Here is a 20,355-nt window from a genome sequence, read left to right as displayed (position 1 = left end):
TGGGAAACAGAAGACGGCCAGGTATAGTGTCATTTGCCTAAAACCCTAGTACTTTGGAGGCTGAAGCAGGAGGATTGTAGGTTTGAGGCCAGCCTGGGCTTCATAATGAGACCTGTCTTAACAAATAAAACAAATAGATGAGTGGATGAGTGAACAGGAAACAAAACCAACTCAAGACCAATGGGTCATTCTCTACTAACCGCCACCCAGTGATTCCCCTGTTGCCAAGCTCCCGCCATCCGTCTTCTGCACCCCTTACTCCCTTCACAGTAGGCGCACCCCTCTGTCTTCTGCTCTAGCCTGGAATGTTCTCCTGCCCTCTGCTTCCTTCTGGGTCTTTATTCCAATCCCCCCACCCACCCCATGTGGTTTCCGGCCACTCTATTCAACACCAAGTCCCACCCCCCAGACTCTGTCCTTGTCTCTCAGCACTGCCCCTCTGGAGTGCTAACACTAACCTGCCAATACTTCTTACTCTGTTTCTCTGCTCTCACAGACAGAATGGGGGTGACTGGGGTGACCGAGGGGGATACAGTGTTTGTCTTGTTCACCACACTCTACCCAGAGGCCATTTTGAAGCAGGTCTCAGCACACGACAGTTGCTGAGTGAAATTGAACTGCATGGTGGTACCCAAGGCCTAGCTACCTCTCTGCTGGGACACAGAAAGTAGGAGAGCACAGCTGGCTTGCTAACGTGGTTTGCAAAGTGTCTCTCCTGGGGGAACTGGATGGTGGCTGCATGTCTGGTGACAGACCTCAGTCCTGCCTGCCTTTGGGCCTGGAGCTTGCTGGGCAAGTTCATCATATCCCATGAACCTTGATCCTTTGTGTGCAAAAGGAGGCCATGCAGGGCAGCTGGCAAACATGATGAAGAACCAAAGCACCAAGGCCTCCTCTCTCGGGTACCACCACCACACCCCAGCTCCCCTCATCTGTGGTCAGAGGAACAGTGAGGAGCTGTTAATGGATGCAGAAGGGACACTGGAGTGACAATGTTGAGTGACGGTGAAACACAGGCCCATCTGATGCTCAAGTCCCTGTAAGACAGAACAGAGCTGTTGGCCACCAACTCCTTCACAAATGGGGACTCTTCTGCCACAAATCCTTGGGCCAATGATAAAGGGACAATGACACAACTGCTGTCAGAGGCTGGGACACTGCTTTCCACAGACTCAGCACTGGGGACCCTCAGCAAGTTGGCACCTGTCCCCATCCATAGATGTTGAAACTAAGGGGCATTCTGGGAGCCACACAGCAGGTGTTTGGCAGCGCTGACCTTGAGTCCAGGGCCGTTCCTTGTCCTACGCTGCTGCTCCTTGCCCATCGCTGTCCCAGGAACATCTTGGCCAGCACTGACCAGCAGGCTAACAGCACCTGTGTGGAGCCCCATCAAGACGGGGTACTTGAAAATCCACACAGCAACTGAAAAGGGATTGCTTGTAATTCTTCCACCCTGTGACAGGTGGACAGTGATGGCTCTTCCTGATACAAAAAGGGAAACTGAGGCTCAGAGAAGATGTCTCCCATCTAATCCACAGTGTGAGAGTGGGAACCAGGCCCTTCCATCCAGTGCCTTCTGGGAATCCGGTGTCCCCTCTGCCCCACCTGGAGACCCGCTGGATTCCTGCCCTCCGGCAATGAGTCACCTCCTTATATAGCCTGCTGTTCCTTTTCTTCCTTTGCAGCAGCCTCACTCAGGGTCTGTCCTCAAACTGGAGACCACGCCCTTCCTGTGGGTCACCTCCGTGGCCCCACCAACTACCATTGTACCTGGCATGGTAAGAGCTCAGGAAATGCCAAAGGAGTGAATGAATGAATGACTCTATAGAAGGTTAGGTCCTCCGGGACTTTTCCACTGGGTCCTCGGTCCTTCGGAGGACAGTTCTCAGTGCCCTCTGTGGGCAGGCCTAGATGAGAGTTCCGCCTCGTGTCTCAGTGCCTGGTTCTGCCATCCCCAAATATGGAGGGAAAATCCATAGATGTGGACAGACACAGAAGCAGATGACAAGGGGAAGATGGATTGGAAGGTGAAGGAGATGCTGCCCTTGCTGGCAGTGGCTTTAAACTTTATTTTTTCTCCCTGCAGCAGTTGCTTGAACTCTCGAGATGGGTGGAGCCAGGAGAGGTAAGAGCCTCCATCATTGGTCCTTTCCGGCAGCCTGCCATGGGCCCACCTGGTATTCATCAATGCCTCCAATGTCTCCAGACTCGGAAGCAGCCCCTCCCTGCGTAAGATCTTGGGCCCCAGTCACTGAGAAGCCCACGGGCCACCCTCTTCTCACTGCCTCATACACCAGGACCTCTCCAGAGGGAGGTAACCAGCCTTTCTCCAAGACACTCCAGAAGACACCCAAGAGGCCCTCCTCGAGCAAGAGAACCTTCTGCCACGATGAAAACAATGCTCATGTATGTTGTCCAACCGGCTGAATATTCATCCAGCAGGGCTTTTCCAGCCACACCTGAAATATGGCTAAGAGATGACAGACCAAATCATTAATATGCAAATTAAGTGGCTGTGGATATCTACTGACAACTGCCTTGCACAGTGCCTTCTGAAGTGTGTTCCTGAGTGGCCTCCAACCTGGTCCTGGCTTCAATCCTTCATGCTGGAGCATGGTGGCGCCTGGTCCCCAGTACCCCCTATCTGGCAGTAGTCATTCACTGTGTCCCATCCCATAACATCCCATAAACCCCACAGGGCCCACATATCTCTTGCCTTTTATTCCAGCATCTCCCAGAGACCCATTATGTACAGATTGTATTTATACACATAATAATATACATTGTATATTCGTATTCATATATATATTCACACGCTAGCCCACATGCTCAGACACTCACACATACATCCTTCCTGGAGGGGCACGGCCACCTCCGAGCCTCACTCAGCCCTGACAAAAGGTTCTAGGTTCAGCAGGCAGTGGTGAGGTTTTATGTTTTTTGCTTCCAAAACAAAACAAAACAAAAAGGCCATATTCTCCAAGTGTGTCCTTCCATTCCCCAAGACCCTAAAACCCTCCCCAAAACATTCTGAATTTTTGTTTGCAGAGGTTTCTCTGCTCTTCAAGGCCTCAGTGGAGAATCCAGGCCTGTCTTGTGGCTTGTACAGGTCCCTGAGGGGAACCCAGGTGGGCCAAAAAGGGTCTGCATGTCTGCAGTGGTCCAGCTGCCCTGTGACCTCCAGATTGACAGGGTGGAGAGCTATAGAGCCAAGGGCACCTGCCAGATAAGAAGTGTGCTGTCTGTCTCGCTACATGGGGCTGGCCGCCCACTCAGGCCACCTGGAGCACTGCCAAAGTGGCGGTAGCCTTGCCCACCGGAGATGATGGCCACAGAACAGATCTCTTTGCGATGGGCATCACGGGCACAGGGCCGGCTTCGTACCCAGACATCGGGGTCGTCGGCCATCTCATAGATGGAACCATCCTCCTCACTGTGCTCCAGAGCCGAGCCATCAGTGGGTGCTGGCTCCCGCACCGACAGCAGGGGCCCGGGGAGGTGAGCTGTGGAGCGCAGGCGGTATTGAAGCAGTATGCCTTTCTTGCGGGTCAGTTCTCGGCCTGTGTGGCTATCAGGTGCAGGCACTGGTTCGTGAGCCTGCCCATCTGACTTGTCCTCCTCAGCCTGAGGCCCCTCAGCCTCTTCCTGGTCACTCCTCAGGATGTCAGGGGCCAAGATGCTCATGGCCACAGCTAGAAAGGCCACAGGTCCACAATGACCATTGAGAGACACCATCCCTTTCCCTATGGGAAACAAAACAGAGGAGAAGGCCCAAGAGACCAGGTCACTAAGGGAGATAGTCAAGTACTTCTGTAGAATTTTCTCAATGGGTTGGACATTTTCTGCCATCTATGTTGGCAGTTCCCCAGAGGCCATGAGATCTGTCTATGCCATGTTTCAGGGCAGGGCTTTACAGAGCGGGGCCATCTCCATCTCCAGGGTGAAACAGCCTCACTGATAACTTCCTCCAAGCTCCACCCAGAAAGCCAAGTCTTATAACAGGCTCTACAGCTCTTCCTTCCCGCCGAGCTCCAACATCCACATTGCAACCTGCCTGCATCCTCCCAGGGGAAGTGGCGCCTAGCTATCCCCTGATCTCCTTCCACCACAGCACCCTCTGCCATGGCTGTCCTGGACATTACCAGGCATCCTCATGTTCCACCCAGCCTGGTGCCTCTGTGCATGCACACATTGCTCTAGTAAGTGTTATCATGAAGACAGGACACCTGGAAATCTGAGAGTCTACAAGAGGGTAGAGGTCTGATCTGGCAGGCTCAGGCTGGCTCCCATCCTCTAACCCCTGTGCTCACCAGCCACTAGAGGAGATTACTGGTCTTCCCTTTCAGGGCAGAGGCAAAGGGGACCAGATCTCCATTGTCTAAACACCAGGGTTTTTCCCTGACCCTGCTTCTGTTCTATTGGGCCTAGGTTCACAGGTCAGGGAAACAGCTGACATGGGCCCATCCCCAGAGTCCACACTTCTACCTCTGATACCCTGCTACAGAGAGAGGCAGCAGGGCCTGGCAGAGCTTCTGCCATTCTTCAGGTGCCTCAGCCAACCCTCAGACTCTCTGGCCAGTGTGAGCTACTCCACCCAGATCAGACAAGCAAGAATCAGGAGGTAGGAGGTGGTAGCCTGGGGTATCATTTTACTATGCCCTGGCTAAGGCCAAAGGACAGAGAGGCTAGGCTCTACCACAAATCAGTAGGGATTGCAGATGTCTGCGTCCAGTTCCTCTTATCCCACCAAGACAGTCCTGGAACCTCACCTGTTATCTTAGGGATGCCCTCCAGCCGGGGCACAGGCAACAAGACAATGACACCTTGATCAGTGCCTACCCAGAGCAAACCCTGGCAGATAAGGAGGCTGGTTACACACAGGTGCTTCTGGCCTGTGGAGAGAAGCAATATGAGCTCAGTGCATCCTGGTAAGGGAGCTACACAGCCCAGATTTCCCCCAAGACAAGCTGGATGGTGCTGTGGTTTGGACATGGGCACCCAGCCAGACCTCAGCTTCTCTATCTGTAAATGGACACAGCGGGGTAATGCCACAAGACATGGTGCTTAGCCGTTGTCGGCTCTGTGTGTCAGGGCTCAGTTGTCTGGCTCCCAGGAGCAGTTGGGTCTCCATGCGAAAGCCACACCCAGAAAGCCAGGCTGCAAGCCAGTGAAGAGCAGGTGGGACAGTCTGCAATGGGAAGGGATAATTAGAAGCTGGCAGCAGTGCCACATCCTAGAAGGGGGCTGGCCAGGGCAAAGCCTGTGAACAGGACTGCTGCCAGGTTACTCCAGGCAAATGGGTGGATGAGCAGATGGACAGACAGATGAAAAGATGAGAAGAAGGATGGATAGGTGAGTGGATGGAAGGGTACGTTGGGCAGTGGGTAGGTGGAGGCATGGACAGATGGGTGGATGGGTGGATGGGTGGATGGGTGGATGGATGGATGGATGGATGGATGGATGGATGGATGGATGGATGGATTCACAAGTGCATAGATGGATGGATTGGTAGATGAACAGATAGGCGAATGGCTAGATGACTGGATGGATGGATGGATGACAGATGGATGGATGGATGATGGACGGATAGGCAGGCAGGCAGATGACAGACATTGGCAAGTGATAAATGGGTGGATAGATAGATAGATAGATAGAAAGATAGATAGATAGATAGATGAATAGATGGGTGGGCAGATGAGAAGAATGGTGGATAGGTGAGTGGATAGATGGACACACACACACACATACACACACACACATACACACACACTCACACACATACACACTCACACACACATATACACACACTCACACACATACACACACTCACACACACTCACACACACATACACACACTCTCACACACACACTCACACATACACACACTCACACACACATACACACACTCACACACATACACACTCACACACTCACACACACATACACACACACTCACACACACACATACACACACATATACATACACATATACACACACTCACACACACATACACACACACTCACACACACATACACACACACTCTCACACACACACACATACACACACACTCACATACATATACACACACACTCACACACACACACTCACACACACACTCACACACACTCACACACACACACACACACTCACACACACATACACACACACACACACACACACACACACACACACACACACACACACACACAGAGTTGAGCTCCAGACAGCTCCAGACAGTACTACACAGACAATCACTGGAGGTGCATTGAGTAATATTTATAATTACTTTAAGGCCCCAGACTCTAATGTGCCTAGAGCAGTTCCATCCCAGATACAAACCCCCAAAATAACAAGACCAAGAGGGAGTTGTGGCTATGCTGCACCCCACATGCCTCTTCTTCCTTTCCATAAGCTCCCGAGACCCCAAGACCACAGCAGATGGTACCGGAGGCCTTGCATGCTCATCCCAACCATAGCAGAAACTTGACAAATAGAAGGAGGGTGAAAGAGAAGCCCAAAGAGACGGCAGAGGTGAGAAACGACTTCATCTGCAGGCCTCATTCTGGGGCCCCTCTCCTTCTGCCCCAAGGAAAAGAGCGAGACACTTCACAAACAGTCCAAAAGAAAAAAAAAAGTCTAATGGTGGATAAATATTTGATCATAGAGACTTAATACACAGGGCTCAGCTCACCCTGGCCATCTATCTGGAGATATACAACTTTTAAAAGCTCAGGCTCTCGGAGAACATTTTATTAATGACCTGTCTAGTTAAAAGGAGGAGGGAGTTTAGGTTTAAAAAAAATGCATTAATACCAGTCGAGCGCTCGAGTGGAAGGAAGGGTGGGGGGAAGGAAGCATGATAAATTTTTTAACACACCCTAAAAAAAAATCCACACTTAGAGGAAGAACAAATTTATTACTAATTATGCAATTATTTCATTTGGTGGTGTGGGGGAGAAGAAATACTTAAAAGCCTGTTTTAAATATCTCTAATAAAGAATTTAAAAATCCTGTTCAGCTTTTCTTCCTCCAGGGCACAGTGTGGGGTGGACAGCAAGCTGCCCTCTGTCCTCTGATTCTTGACGTGTGACTGACTTCAGCTCAGCTTGGGAGGGGGCTCAGCTCTCAGCTCAGGGGTGCTAGATACTCAGTTTGGCTAGCCAGGGATGCCCAGGCCTAGAGGAGACCAGAAAAGGGTTCCCTGTCTGCTCACATATGGCTGGTGCCTTAGGGAAGCTCAGGGTGGGCAAGGAAGCTCTGCAGGAGAGACCTGGCAATGGGCCAGCATGATGGAGCACGAAGACAACAATGAGGAAGCGAGGGACTTCTCATGCCAAGAACTGCAGGGCGACAGGTGGGGATGAAGTTGTTGACCACTGTTTGCAGGCAGAGCAGGGGTCCAGCAAGAATGTGACTCTGTGCCATGGATCAGCCAAGCTCTGACTCAGCCCTTGTGTCCATGGAGAAACTGAGGCTGGGGAGTGGGTGTGCCCACCACCTGACCAGCAGAGTGACAAGGGACAGGCTAGTCACGCAGCCTCTTGGGTCTCTGCTTATATGGCTTGGCAGCAATGACACTCACTCCAGGTTTCTCCCTTTGAAAAGTCAGGGACGCAGCCATGGGCCCCAGCAGAGCTGTGCTTCTCCACCCCCAGTGGATCCGCCGCCCACAGACCAGCTTCTGACAACTGAAGCCGCTGCCTCTCACTTTCCTCTGCCCCGACTAGACAAGACCCAAGATTTTCAAAACCTCATAAGATTAACCGTTTTTTCCATTGTTCCATTATCTTGAAATAATTTAGCTATCAAGATAAACGCAAAAGTAGTTCTATGATACAGAGAATTTTTTATTGTATTGTATAATAGATGAAACTGGTCCATCCCCCAGTCCTGTCCCGCTCCCCCCCCCTTTCGCCATCCCCACCATTCAGGAAATAGAATCAAACTGAAGGAAGGGAGAGGAGAAGGCAGGAAAGAAAAGGACCACAAGCAACACACTGCTTCTGATGCAGGGGAATGGTGAGGAAGGGACTGTCCCCACCCTCAGCCATGGGAAGCACCTTCCTAGCCATGGGATTCTACCTCAGGACTGCACCCCAACACACGGAGGGACCAAGCCAGGACTACTCAACCAACACTGAGGTTTTGTGTGTGTGTGTGTTAGAGAGAGAGAGAGAGAGAGAGAGAGAGAGAGAGAGAGAAAATGTATGTGTATAAGAGAGAATGTGTGTGAAAGTGTGTGTGAGAGAGAGTGTGTGTGAGAGAGTTTGTGTGTGTGTGTGAGAGACAGAGAGACAGAGAGACAGAAAGTGTGTGTGTGTGTGTGTGTGTGAGAGAGAGAGAGAGAGAGAGAGAGAGAGAGAGAGAGTGATCCCCCTCACTCCCCATCATTCAGCAGGGCCCTGAGCTACTCCATGACAAGGCACATGTGACCCTGCTTAGGAAACCTATGTCTGCATCTCTAACTTGGGGACCATCTGCAGCTAGCAGGCTTAGAGCACAGTGTGATGCCATCAGCAGACCCTTGCTCCGCATGGGGCTCTGGCAGACTGGCAGCTCTGAGTCAACAGTCATTGGTGCTACCTAGCTTGTTCGTGGTCACCTGACCCTGGATGATGCCCTGACTAGCCAGGAGGGAGCAGCAGCCAGGACGATGTGTGGGTCACAGCTGGAAATAGGGATCAGATCTCAGGGGAGGACAGAGGCCCTCAGACCCCCACGTCCTGGCCATTGAGCCATTGCCTTGCTCAGCTCAAACACACTCCCGGTCTTGCCACGGCCCATCTGGCAGACACGGGTGACAGTGCTGCTGTTTCGCTGCCCAGCCCTGCCTAAGGTACTTGAGCAGGACAGAACGGTCATCCTCTCTGACCAGCCCCAGGTTAAGTGGACTGGGAGAAGCTGGGACAAGGATGGTAGCAGGAGAAGTTGGTGCCTACAGCACCATTGGAACCCAGAAGCCGTTTGAAGACAGAGTGCACCAGAGCAGATATCTGCCCGGGGTCTCCAAAGCAGCCCCTTCATATGGGCAGCAATGGTGGGGAGGGATGGAAACCAGCTCCATGGAGATTTCAGGAGAGGGGTGAGGTGGGATGTGGTATGAGCCCCAATGGTAATCTCTCCTCCCTCACCCCCTCAGCTCACAGACAGCTTTGTAAGAGCAAGTACAGTCCCCCAGAAGTTGTCATACAAACTCTTCACCCTCATGGTGCCTCCAAACCTGCTGAATGGCAAATGTAGAGGTATGCCTTTCTTCGAGAAAGTACTATGGAAAGAGACAGATGGGAGCCTCCTCTCCTGCCCATAGATAAGAGGCAGAAACAGGCTTTGCTCAACCTGAGCCATGGGACAGTGTCCAAAGTCTAGGTCTCCTGTCCATGTGTTTTTGGTTCCAGCTCCTGGCACAGGAAAGCCTACTGGCTGACAGCCCACCTCCTGAGCACACAGACTGCTGAGATGAGGTACAGGGGGAAGAGAGTCAGGAATGGGGGCTTGGACAGGTCACACCTGAGCATAAATCTCAACCCTGCCACTTCCTGTCTACCATGAACCAGGTTTTGAGGCTGACCCAGGCTGTCCTGGAGGTTAATGAGCTGGGCTACCCACTACACAACCGCCTGCTGGCATCTGTGAGTGCCAGTGCCCTTATCCCAGCCCCAGCTAATCTTACAGCCTCACCTGGCAGAAGAAGGGGGTTCCTCCCCACCCCAGGCCCTGAGAAGCCAGGCATCCTCACCTGGCAGGAGAAGGGGTTCCTCCCCACCCCAGGCCCTGAGAAGCCAGGCATCCTCACCTAGCAGGAGGAGGGGTTCCTCCCCACCCCAGGCCCTGAGAAGCCAAGTAGCCTCACCTGGCAGGAGGAAAGTAGTCCTGGTGGCAATGTTGATCTCTTGGAGATGCTCCAGGGTCTCAGTGTGGAAGAGGCGGATGGAGGAGCCAGAGGAGAAGGCCATCCAGACGCCGCTGCCGGCTCTCACCATGTGTGTCACGCTCACCGCCTCATCTTGGTGCGCCTCAAAGCTTTGCTGTAAACAGAGGGGAAGGGGGTATCAGGCCGAGGCTGCCATCCTCACTAGTCCCCACTAGTCCCCAGGGCCAGGTGTTCCCATATTCTTCAAGAGTGCAAGCTAAAGCAAGGCTTTGCCTGAAGCCCTGTCTGCAATGGCCTTGGGAGCCCAGTGCCCTGCACAGATTAGCAATTAACAGGAAGCAGGTTTGCAGTGCTGACCAATGGCAGTGGTATAAATGCTCCTAATGAGAGTGACTACAGACAACCAATGTGACAGCAAGGTGAAAAGGCAAAATTGCATGCTTGGCTCTCCAGTGGAGACCCAACTCCAGCACATATGAGAGCTCCTGTCAGGTCCTTGGCTCCCAGCAAGGAAAGATGGAGACCCCAGCTAGCTGAAGTCAAAACTATATGCATAGTTTTGTCTTTAAGACAGGGCCTGGCTATATAGCCCTTGATAGACTGATACTCACTATGTAGCCCAGGCTGGCCTCCAGCTCATAATTCTCCTACTTCTGCCTCCTAAATACTAGAATCACAGGCCATGTCCAACTATGTATATTATTTAAAGTAACCATGGCAACCTGCAGAACTACCTGGGGAAGGAAATAGGGGTGTGAACCAAATCCTCACCTCTCATAGTGTGGTGAGGGCAGGGAAAGTCAAGAAATAATGCTCAAAACCAAGAGACCAAGAGCTCAGGTGGAAATGAGGAAGGCGTGTGGATTAAGACAGAGCAGGGGGCCTTTTCTTCTGAGAAGCAGGTTGGGAGAAGAGCAGGAACTACTCCATGCCAGTTCATTTTCCTCTGACAGGGATGGCTCTAATTCATCTTAACCAAATAACACAACCTCAGGATACAGGGTTGGGCAAGTGGCTCTGTCAGTAAGGTGTGTGCCTTGCAAGTAGGAGGATCCAAGTTTGGTCCCCAGAAGCTAAGATTTTTGCTTTTTGTTTTCTGTGTTTTTCCCCCTAAGCGACTGTGGTGTTGCACAGTACAATCCCACCACTACAGACTGGAGACCTGGATCTCACTGGCTACTGAGCAAGTTAAAAGACAATGAAAGGCCATGTTTCAAAAGAAAAACAGTGGGTAGTACCTGAGGATTGACATCCCAGGATGTCCTCTGGCCTCCACACAAACACACCCAGACACAGATGAATGTGCCTGCTTACATCTGTGTGAAAACACACACACACACACACACACACACACACACACACTCACACACACACACTCACACACCAGAAGTCCCAGACCCTCAGACAGGCAGAGGACTTCGAGACTCTGCTTCTGAGGGAAACTAAGCCAACATGGAGCCAGGGCTGGGCCACGCAGTACATCAGGGACACAACAGCCCCATCGCTCAGGGCCTGCAGCCTGTCTCTGCTAGTCCAGCCCAGCCCTTGGATTGAGTTGTTTCTTCCATGAAATCCATGATGGCCCCTTGTTTGCTAGAACCATCCTGAGGGGGATCCAGGAGAGTTCAAATGGGCTGCAAAAAGTCACGGAGACACAGAAGCCAAGCCTGACAGATGCCCCTCAGTCAGCGGTCAGTGCTCAGCAAGATGGCGGACGGATTCAGCATCTGCAGCCTAAGGAAGGCCCAGCAAGCTTCGTCTGCAGTCGTTTCCACAAAACAGCAGGCTCCTCTTTGCCGGCAAATGCACACACATGCACACATGCGGCAGTGGGGTTGCATGTGCGAAGTCACTCAGAGGAAAGGTCAGAAGCCTTGCTGACCCCAGAAGAAGCCAAATGCACTGAAAAATGTGAGGCCTGGGCCTTTGGACGCCACTCCAGAGTCTACAGGCGCCAACACTCTGATTGAAGAAGTCTGCAGTGCAAACCCAGCCTTGTTTCTCCAGAGATCTACACTGGGCCTAGTGGACCATGCATGCCCCATGCCCATGCCAACTCACAGGGACAAGACATGGGGGACAAGGGGGACCACTTGGGGCATCAGGCCATCCAGGCTCCCCCAGGGACTTCTGTTCATGCCAGGAGACTGATTCCAGGAATACAAGCTGGTCTTGGATTCTTAGCTGAGTGTCCTGGGTCCATAGGGAGATGGCAGGTATGGACAGAGAACATGCCAGCATCATGGCAGTCAGCCCAGCACCCCAGGGTGAGGGATGGAAGGCAGCAATGGGGCCCAGGCCTCAGTGCCCCCTGGGCTCGGTGCCAAGAAGCCATATAACTACTGAGTTGGTAAACCAAGCTTTCCTGGAAGCCAGTCCTGACCACACAGGAAAGAATCCAGACAGGGAGCCAGGCACACAGCCCTCTGACCATAGGTGCTGGTCCTGCTGAAGGATGAGATCTGCCAGCAACTACCAAGCTTTCCCTGGCTGGTTTGGTGGCAGTGGAAGGGTCACCACTGGTCTAAAAAGATGACATGTGACTGAAGGAGACCATATAGGTGGGAACTTGAGGGTTCTCCCAAGTCATGCCCCTAAAAAGAGACCAGAGGTGATACTACCAGGCAGGCAGCAGCAAGCACAATGCCCCTTTTGGGGCCACCAGCTAGGGTACCAAGGGGACATTGGGTGGGCGCAGGGGAAGAAGAGGTGCAGCCCAGGGCCCCTCACAACTATGAAAGCAAGGATTTAGTGAAAGGCTGATGGAAATGTGTCCACAGCATCCAAGACCCAGATCAAAGACGCCCCAGCCAATCAAGACAATGCCAAGTATCAAAACAGTAACAAGGAGCCTGGATCCTAGTGTGCTGAGTTTTCTAAGGACTCTGAGAGCTGGGTGTGGAGGCTCATGGCTGCAGTTCTGGTAAGCTGAAGGAGGAGGAATGGCCAGGAGTTCAAGACCAGTGTGGGCTGCACAGTGAGACACTGGAGACAGCTCAGTGGTTAAGAGCTCTTGTAGAGGATGTGAGTTCAAGTCCCAACACCCACATCAGGCAGCTCACAACCACCTGTATCTCCAGCACCAAGAGATCTAGCGCCCTCTTCTGGCCACCAAGGACACCTGCACTCACATGTGTTCATGTGCACACATGGTTATACACACACAATCAAAAATAAAACAAATCTTAGCCAAGCATTGGTGGCACACACCTTTAATCCCAGCACTCGGGAGGCAGAGGCAGGTGGATCTCTGTGAGTTGGAGGCCAGCCTGGTCTCTAGAGCAATTCCCAGGTTAGGCTCCAACGCTACACAGAGAAACCCTGTCATAAAAACCAAAAATGAATGAATGAATAAATAAATAAATAAATAAATAAATAAATAAATAAATAAATAAAATCTTTAAAAAACAAAGTAGGGATAGACTAATAAATAAAGAGAGCTGGCGTCTCAGCTCCTCTGTGAGAGAGTTAGTGTGCCCATCTCTTCATAAAATGGGACAGAAAGAATCCGCCTCACAGGGTGCTGAGGACTCAATGGAGAAGGCATGTGGCATACCCAAAGTGTCCCTGCATGTGTGGGGCCAGGATGACGCAAGGTCTGCCCCTACCCACAGTGCCTACCTCCACAGCTTCTGGACATCCTCTCAGAGGACGGCTGACACAGCCAGTCCTGTAATATTTATGTGCCTCCAGGTGACGCTTCTGTGCCATTGCCATAAATTCCCAGGATGATGCGCTCAGCACTCAAAGTCATTAGAGCCCAAGATGACACGAGGGCCCGGGAGGCTGGCGGGGTGAGTGAAGCTACCCAGGAAACAAGGTGTCTATTTCTACTCTCCGGGCACCAACAGAGTACCAGGCCTCTACAGAGTCAGACAGGGCACAGGACCCCAGTACTTTATTCACACAGCAAACAAATCCAGAAAGGGGACTGAGGAGCCCAGATGGGCTGAGGGGGACATGAGTGGACCCTGATCTTCAGACCACTCCCAGAAGCTCAGGGTCAGGCTTAAAGAGATTCTTGCCACCCATCCTTACCCAGTCACCATGGATCAGCTGGTCCTGAGACGCCTGGTCATGAGACGGGGAAGGGCTGCCCACCGAACACTGGCCCATACCCCACCAACACCGCCTCCCTCCAATGGGGCAGCCATAGCGTAGGGACCACCCTTCCACCATCATTCAAGGCAAAACACATGAATCTCAAGGAACAACGGGTGTCATGGCTCAGCTGGCCAGTGGACAGACTGGGAATTGAGACTCGGGACTGCCAAGCTGAGTGTGCCAAACTGTGAGCGCCTTGCACAAGCTATCGTCATAAAAGTCCCTTACCTGTCTTAATGTGCTTTGTTCTCATCAACCCTCCACACCCAGAGCAATGGAATAAAAGACGAAAGTGACATTTGCAGAGTTGCATTGCCAGGAAAGGGGAAGTCAAACCCCTAACCGGGGTAGTCAATTCGCTCTTGTCCACATATCTAACTGTGACAGCTGTGACATTTGACTCTGGAACCTCAGGAAATTTCCAGCCTGGGACAAACCAGGGTAGCTGGTCACTCAGATGAGACACAATTCCCACAATCTGGCTGGTGTAATATTCCACCTCGCCTGACCTAGTTGAGGTCAAGGGCTCAGGCAGAGATGGGGGGGGTGACACAGATGGGGACAGGGGAGTGCCTGGTCAAGAAGGCTTGAGATGTAGCTGTCTCCACCTCTCTCCCACCCCAGAAAGCCAGCTCATGCTTGGCAGAGTGGGAGGGACATCACCCCCTCTGCTGAATGGCAGATGCTCCCAGCTCAGGGCCACTGTGGGGACAGGCAGACAAAGGGCCCAACCAGCAACAATAACGATAGCCAGGCACAGTTCATTTTGGAAGAAAATGTGCAAAATTTGGCATTCTGGAAGCAACTTTCTAGAAAAACAATAGCTGAAAGTTTTTCTACTATCTCAGAAATCTGTCTACCCCCGCCCCCAAATTTAGATCCCTATACTGTTCTTTAGGGATAAGATCTCTTGTAAGTCAATCATTCTCTAATGAAAGGCTCCGTGACCATGAGTGTATGGACTTGATGAGTTACTTACAAATAAAATAATAATAAAAAAGAGTGCATAACATTAGCGGAGGAGTGGATCTGGGAGGAGTTAGAGGCAAGAGTGGAGTGAACATGATTAAAATATACTGTATACGTGTATTAAAGTCTCAAAGAATAAAAAATATTTTTAATAAAATTTAATACAACTCGGGGCTGCAGAGACCACTCAGTGGTTGAGCGTGTATACTGCTCTTACAGGGGACCCAGGTTCATTCCTGGCATCCATGTTAGGCAGCTCACAACTGTCTATAACCCCTTCTCCAAGCGATCAGAGGTGTCAGTGGCCATCTGACACACACACAGAACATATATGGGCAGGCAAAACACTCTTACACATGAGACTTTTTTAGATTCAAAATATTAAAAGATAAATAACTCTTATGCCAGGGCTAGGGGCCTGGCTCAGTGTCAGAGCACTTGCTCAGCTTGAATGAGGCCCTGGGTTCCAGTCTCAGCACAGAAAAAAATAAAGTAAAATCACACACTAAGTATTGCCTGTCGCTAAGCAAGGGACAAGTGCAGATGCGGACTGTGAAAAGCATCTCCAGGCAGGGCTAAGGCTGTCCCTTTCTCTGTTTAATGGCCTTTTGTTTTCTGCCATTTTGAAAGCCAGCCTAGCATTTCCTCTCCAACATGGTCACCTGAGGGGAGGGCTGGGGCAGCGGCCACCTGGGGCCACCGGGCACCTTTTTGATAGGTCTTGCCCTCAACCCCTTCCCAGCCTTGTCCTATACAAGCAAGTACCGGGGCTATGCTGAGAGAGCTGGAGCCTGCTTCAGCCCGGCATTGCAGAGGCCACGAGGTAGGCAGCTTGCTTCTTGATGCTCCGTGCACCAGGGCTAGGTGCACCCAAGTGGCTCACCCGGTAAACACCAGAGGGAAAGAGGCTCTTGCAGTTTCTGTCAGAGGAGGACCCAGAAGCCAGCAGGACATGGCTAGTACAGGAGATGGTGTGCTAGGCAAGGCTTCGTGCTTCCCCTGCTTGTGAACCCTCCCTCCTGCCCAGAGACAGGCTTTGCTACCTGTTTGCTGCTGCTGGAGGAAGCAGACACCAAGGTCTGAAGGCTGGATTCAGTCCAGCCACTTCCAGCCTCAGTTATTTCAACTTTAAAGTGGTAATGACAAGGACTGCCCAGGGCTTTTCTACTGACATCACAGGATCCTGCCTGCCTAGGACTCTGACCAGCTTCAGGGGCCCTCACTGTAACTCAGCGGTAGGGAAGGTCCATGAGTTACAGAGCCTCTGGACCCAGTGCCCACCCTGGGATGTGAGGGCAGGCTCAGAGGTGTCTTCTCTCTCCTTCACTCTTCTCATCTGTGGCCCCTTTCCTCTCGCCCTGTCTCCTCTCTCTGGCTCTGATCCTCCCATGGCTCCAGGTTATCCTGGGCCACTCATCCATGGCATCTGTATGGCCATGGGGTCATGGTGGAGCCTTGGAAGAAAAGTGAATGATAAGCTGTGGGCAGCTTCTAAAGACCCAGAGAGAGGAAGCCTCCCAGCACAGTTGCTGAGACCAGACCACTGGCCAGCACGGTGTAGAATGGGCACCATGGGTGAGCTGTCTGCAGAAACTGATAGCTGTCTGGTGGGTGGGGTCTGTGCATGTGTGCCCAGACCCCAGACACCTGCCAGAGGACCCAGGAGGAAGCTGAACACTGTCCTTCTTCACAGTGGCCTGCCATCCCATGGAGGACAGCCCTGGTTTGTACATCCACAAGACCCTATGGGATATAGGGTATGGAGTTGGCAGCCCAGGGCTCTGGAGGGAGAGCCATGCTACACCCTGTGTGGGGAGCCCCAGCACCCTGAATAAGTCTCAAAACTACTCTTCATTTGTCCCCTCAGCCAGCTCCGGGGACTGCATATGCAGGGAGAAGCTTGAGTTCCAGTGAATTCTACAACCATTCTGATGTTTACAGGAGGGAAACTGAGGCACCCAACAGCAAAAACAGTAAAGCCAGCCAACTTAGCTCTGAGCCACAATGTCCACAATCCAAGCCCATCCCAACAAGGTCTAGAGGTCAGTGGGACACCTCTTACAGAGGTCCCCACGGAGCCTCCCCCAATCCTAGCTGGCAGGCTTACAGACAACTACAGCCTCAGCCAGACCTGATGCCAAGGGGCCAAGCAGCAGGCACCTGCCTAACCCCTGTACTTGAGAGACTCATCCCCCCAGGCCAGCCAGTGAGCAAGGCTAACTGCACACCCAGGGCCCACATGGCAATGTGGCCCCAGCCCTGTGGCTAGGCTGTCCACTCAGTGGACAGTGCCTGTGGCCCTTTGTGTCTTTGTCACATTCTAGATGGCTGAGGAGCTATCCCTTGGGTCCCTGCCTCCCCCTCTCCCCCTACCACGGCTCAGGGGCCTGGGGGATGGGAGACAGCCCTAGGGATGGGGGACAGGACCTGGCAGTGGTGGGAAGGTTGGTCCAGTCTTAGTGTGCCGTCTGTGTGGTACCTGTCCCCTCCTTGCCTCCATCTGCCACCTCTCCTGCCTCCCTCTCATCTGTCTCCCCTCTCCTGGCCGCTCCCTTTCACTTCCAGTTCCCATCCCTGCCTGAGCTAACTTCTCTGTCAGATCCTAGAGCCAATGGCTCTAAACTTCTTGAAAAAACTATGAAAAATTTTTTATCAACCCAAACCTTCCCATGGGAGATCAAATACCGGATGGAAAGAGAGCTGGCTCTTCCTGGTGAGAATCGGGGACTCAAAGCCCTTTTCCTTCTGCAGCTCCTGCCCCAGAGGCCAGAAGATGGTCCCCTTGTCATAACTCCTAACAACCACCAGGCCCGGGCAGAGTCAGCATGCCTGGCCACTCCCTCACACTGGACCACACCCTCACACCCTCACACCTGGCCATTCCCTCACACCTGACCGCACACTTGGCCATGTCTGGTCACACCCTCACTGACTTTTTGACCTTACCAGGCTCCCTGGGAAGGGAGCATCAGGATCCAAAAAAAAAAAAAAAAAAAACACCCTAGTCTCCCTGCCCACAAACAGTTCTTCTGCAGATCTAACCTAATCTCTCTGCTAAGAGGAAACCCTCCTTTTAACTCCTAGGAAGTTGCCACTCTTTAGCAAATCAGTCTCTCAGGTTTTTTGCTCACCAGCTCCTCGTTTATAAGAACATGGGAACCATAAAACATGTGTTAAAACAATATTAAGACAAAACCAGACAGAGATGACTGACTCCACGGACATGTGCTCCAGTGACCCAAACACCAGGCACTCCAATGGGGAGGGGTTCCCCTGGTTGTTACAAGAACTTGGGGGATCATTTTGCTCTCGTGCCAATTTGCATAGCATTACCCTAGAAGCCACGTGCCTGGATTTCGTTTTTTCAAATTCCCACCCGTTTTGTGTCATAAATAAGATGAGAGACAGAAAACTAATACAGCCCCGTGATGTTTTATTCATGCTGTGTCGAGAGCTGTGACGGATTTACAACAGCTAATGCATGCAAACCAAGTTTGGGCACTAACGTGCAAATTAAGGGTGGGGGAGGAATGGGGGCATGGGGTGCTGTGGGAGGATGTGAGAGGCTGTGGGGTATCCAGGGACCCAGAGAAGCCTCTTCTCTGTTGGACTGAGTGGCAAAAGGGGTTCATACTGGTTAGCGGGAGGGGCAGTGCAGGGCAGGTCCATGAGTAGGGTGGGACTGCTGCCTGCCAGTGCACACTTGGCTTCCAGCAGGGCCTCATGCTTCCAAGCTGGGGACTTCGGTCCTGGGTCTGAACCTCTACTGCACACCTTGGCCAGGGGAACTCGGGAGTCAGACAGCCTTGCCCCGCATGGCTTCATTCTGCTTGATCTCACACTGGGTCCCAAAGAATCCCCAGACAGCTATAGTGTGGGCTACAGTGGGGAGTCCAAGTGACCTACATGGGCTGTTCCAGAGGTGGGGAGCAGGGGTATAATGGCAGAGGGGCCCCATGGGTGCAAGACCCCAGGGCCAGGCTTCTACAAGGTACCCAGGGACTGGGGGATCATTCAGTGGCAAGACACTTGCTAAGCATGCATAGGGCCCTGGGTTCCAACACCAGAAAGATACAAATAATACACCAGAGACACTAACCAAGTTCTGGACCTCCAGGCTGTGGTATAAACCCCTCAAGGCTGGTGTCAAGGGGGATCCAGAGGGGGTCCTAGGCCCTCGAGTAGCACAGCTGTGAGTTCATGTGCCCCATAGCCTAGCATATCTGGTGCAATGTCCATCTTGCCATACACCAGCAGCCACCATAAGGGTAGGGTTTGCTCCTGTTGGCCAGGAGACACCCTGACCAGCCCCTCACTCCACTTCCACCTTCTTCCTGGTGTGGCCTCCCTGTCCCCTCCTAGGACAGCTGCACTGGTCCCTGGTGGCTAAGCCTCTCCCAACTCAAGCAGAAAAGGTTGGAGCTGCCACATGACACAGACCTGCAAGCTGCACCTGCCCTGCAGGAAACCCTTCGTGGAGCTATGAGCACCGAGCCTGCTGTTCCTGCAATCACAGAAACCTATATCCTGGTGGCCCCAGGGACAGCCATCAGGAGATGTCTTCAGAAAGGGACTAACGTTCATGTGGCCACACAGCCAGGCCACATGTTAAGCCAAGACTGGCGTGGAAGTGCCTCAGCTGAAGCTGTAGGGCAGAGTGGCTCCCTGGGGAGGTGATGCTAAAGTCCTGACCTGCGGAGCGACAGGGGATACTCTAGGACAGAGGGCAAAGACTGGCTGTGGGAAGGAGCCAGCCTGTTCCAAGGCCAACAGAGGGTAGGAGGGGGGTGGGGGGGTGCGTGGGTGGATTTCAAGGAGGAAAAAAAAAAAAGCATAGGGCCAGCAAGATAGCTCAGAGAATATCATGCTTGCCGTGCATGCCTGATGACTGGGTTCAAACCAGACCCCACATAAAGTGAGGAGAGAACTGACAAGACAAAATTGTCCTCTGGCCTTCACAGGCACACTGTGGCACATGTGCACCCCCTCCCCTGTAATAATAATAAATTTTGAAGAGGAGGAGGAGAATGAGGAGGAGGAAAAAGAAGACAGAGAAAGAAGTAGGACCAGCAGTTGGTTAAAGTGCTTGCTGCTCTTCCAAAGGACCCAAGTTCGATTCTCAGCACTCATGTCAAACACCTCACCGATACCTTAACTGCAGGGCATCTTCCGGCCTCCATGGGCACCCACACCCATGATACACACCCACACAGAGACACGTGTGCATACATATAATTGAAAAACCTTAAAAATTAAATCTTTAAAATACAACAAAAGAAAAGGGCTTGCTCCTGACTGGTACCCATCCACTCACCAAGCCAGTTCATCTCTCAGCAGCATTACACGGATCTGACAACTCAAGGACATCCACAGCCCAGTCCTGTCCCCACCACGCCTCCCTGTCGCATG

At 52.2% G+C, this 20,355-nt stretch overlaps 1 protein-coding gene across 5 annotated transcripts in view; it reads right to left on the bottom strand.

Moving 5' to 3' along the window:
• Window positions 1-1,423: 1,423 nt before the first annotated feature.
• Window positions 1,424-20,355, bottom strand: part of Arhgef10l (Rho guanine nucleotide exchange factor 10 like) — a 137,959-nt gene continuing 119,027 nt past the window's right edge. For all 5 annotated transcript variants that reach the window (XM_027399873.2, XM_035439451.1, XM_027399874.2 and 2 more), the window contains 3 exons: window positions 9,853-10,027; window positions 4,770-4,892; window positions 1,424-3,743 (listed from right to left, as the gene is read on the bottom strand). In XM_027399873.2, coding sequence (XP_027255674.1) covers window positions 3,202-3,743; window positions 4,770-4,892; window positions 9,853-10,027 — 840 coding nt within the window. In that variant the 3' untranslated portion in view covers window positions 1,424-3,201. The remainder of the gene's footprint in view (window positions 3,744-4,769; window positions 4,893-9,852; window positions 10,028-20,355) is intronic.

This window comes from Cricetulus griseus, chromosome 2 (assembly GCF_003668045.3).
Source record: "Cricetulus griseus strain 17A/GY chromosome 2, alternate assembly CriGri-PICRH-1.0, whole genome shotgun sequence".
Taxonomy (NCBI): domain Eukaryota; kingdom Metazoa; phylum Chordata; class Mammalia; order Rodentia; family Cricetidae; genus Cricetulus; species Cricetulus griseus.
Note: the sequence above shows the minus strand (reverse complement) of the source record. Positions and strands in the feature narration are given on the sequence as shown.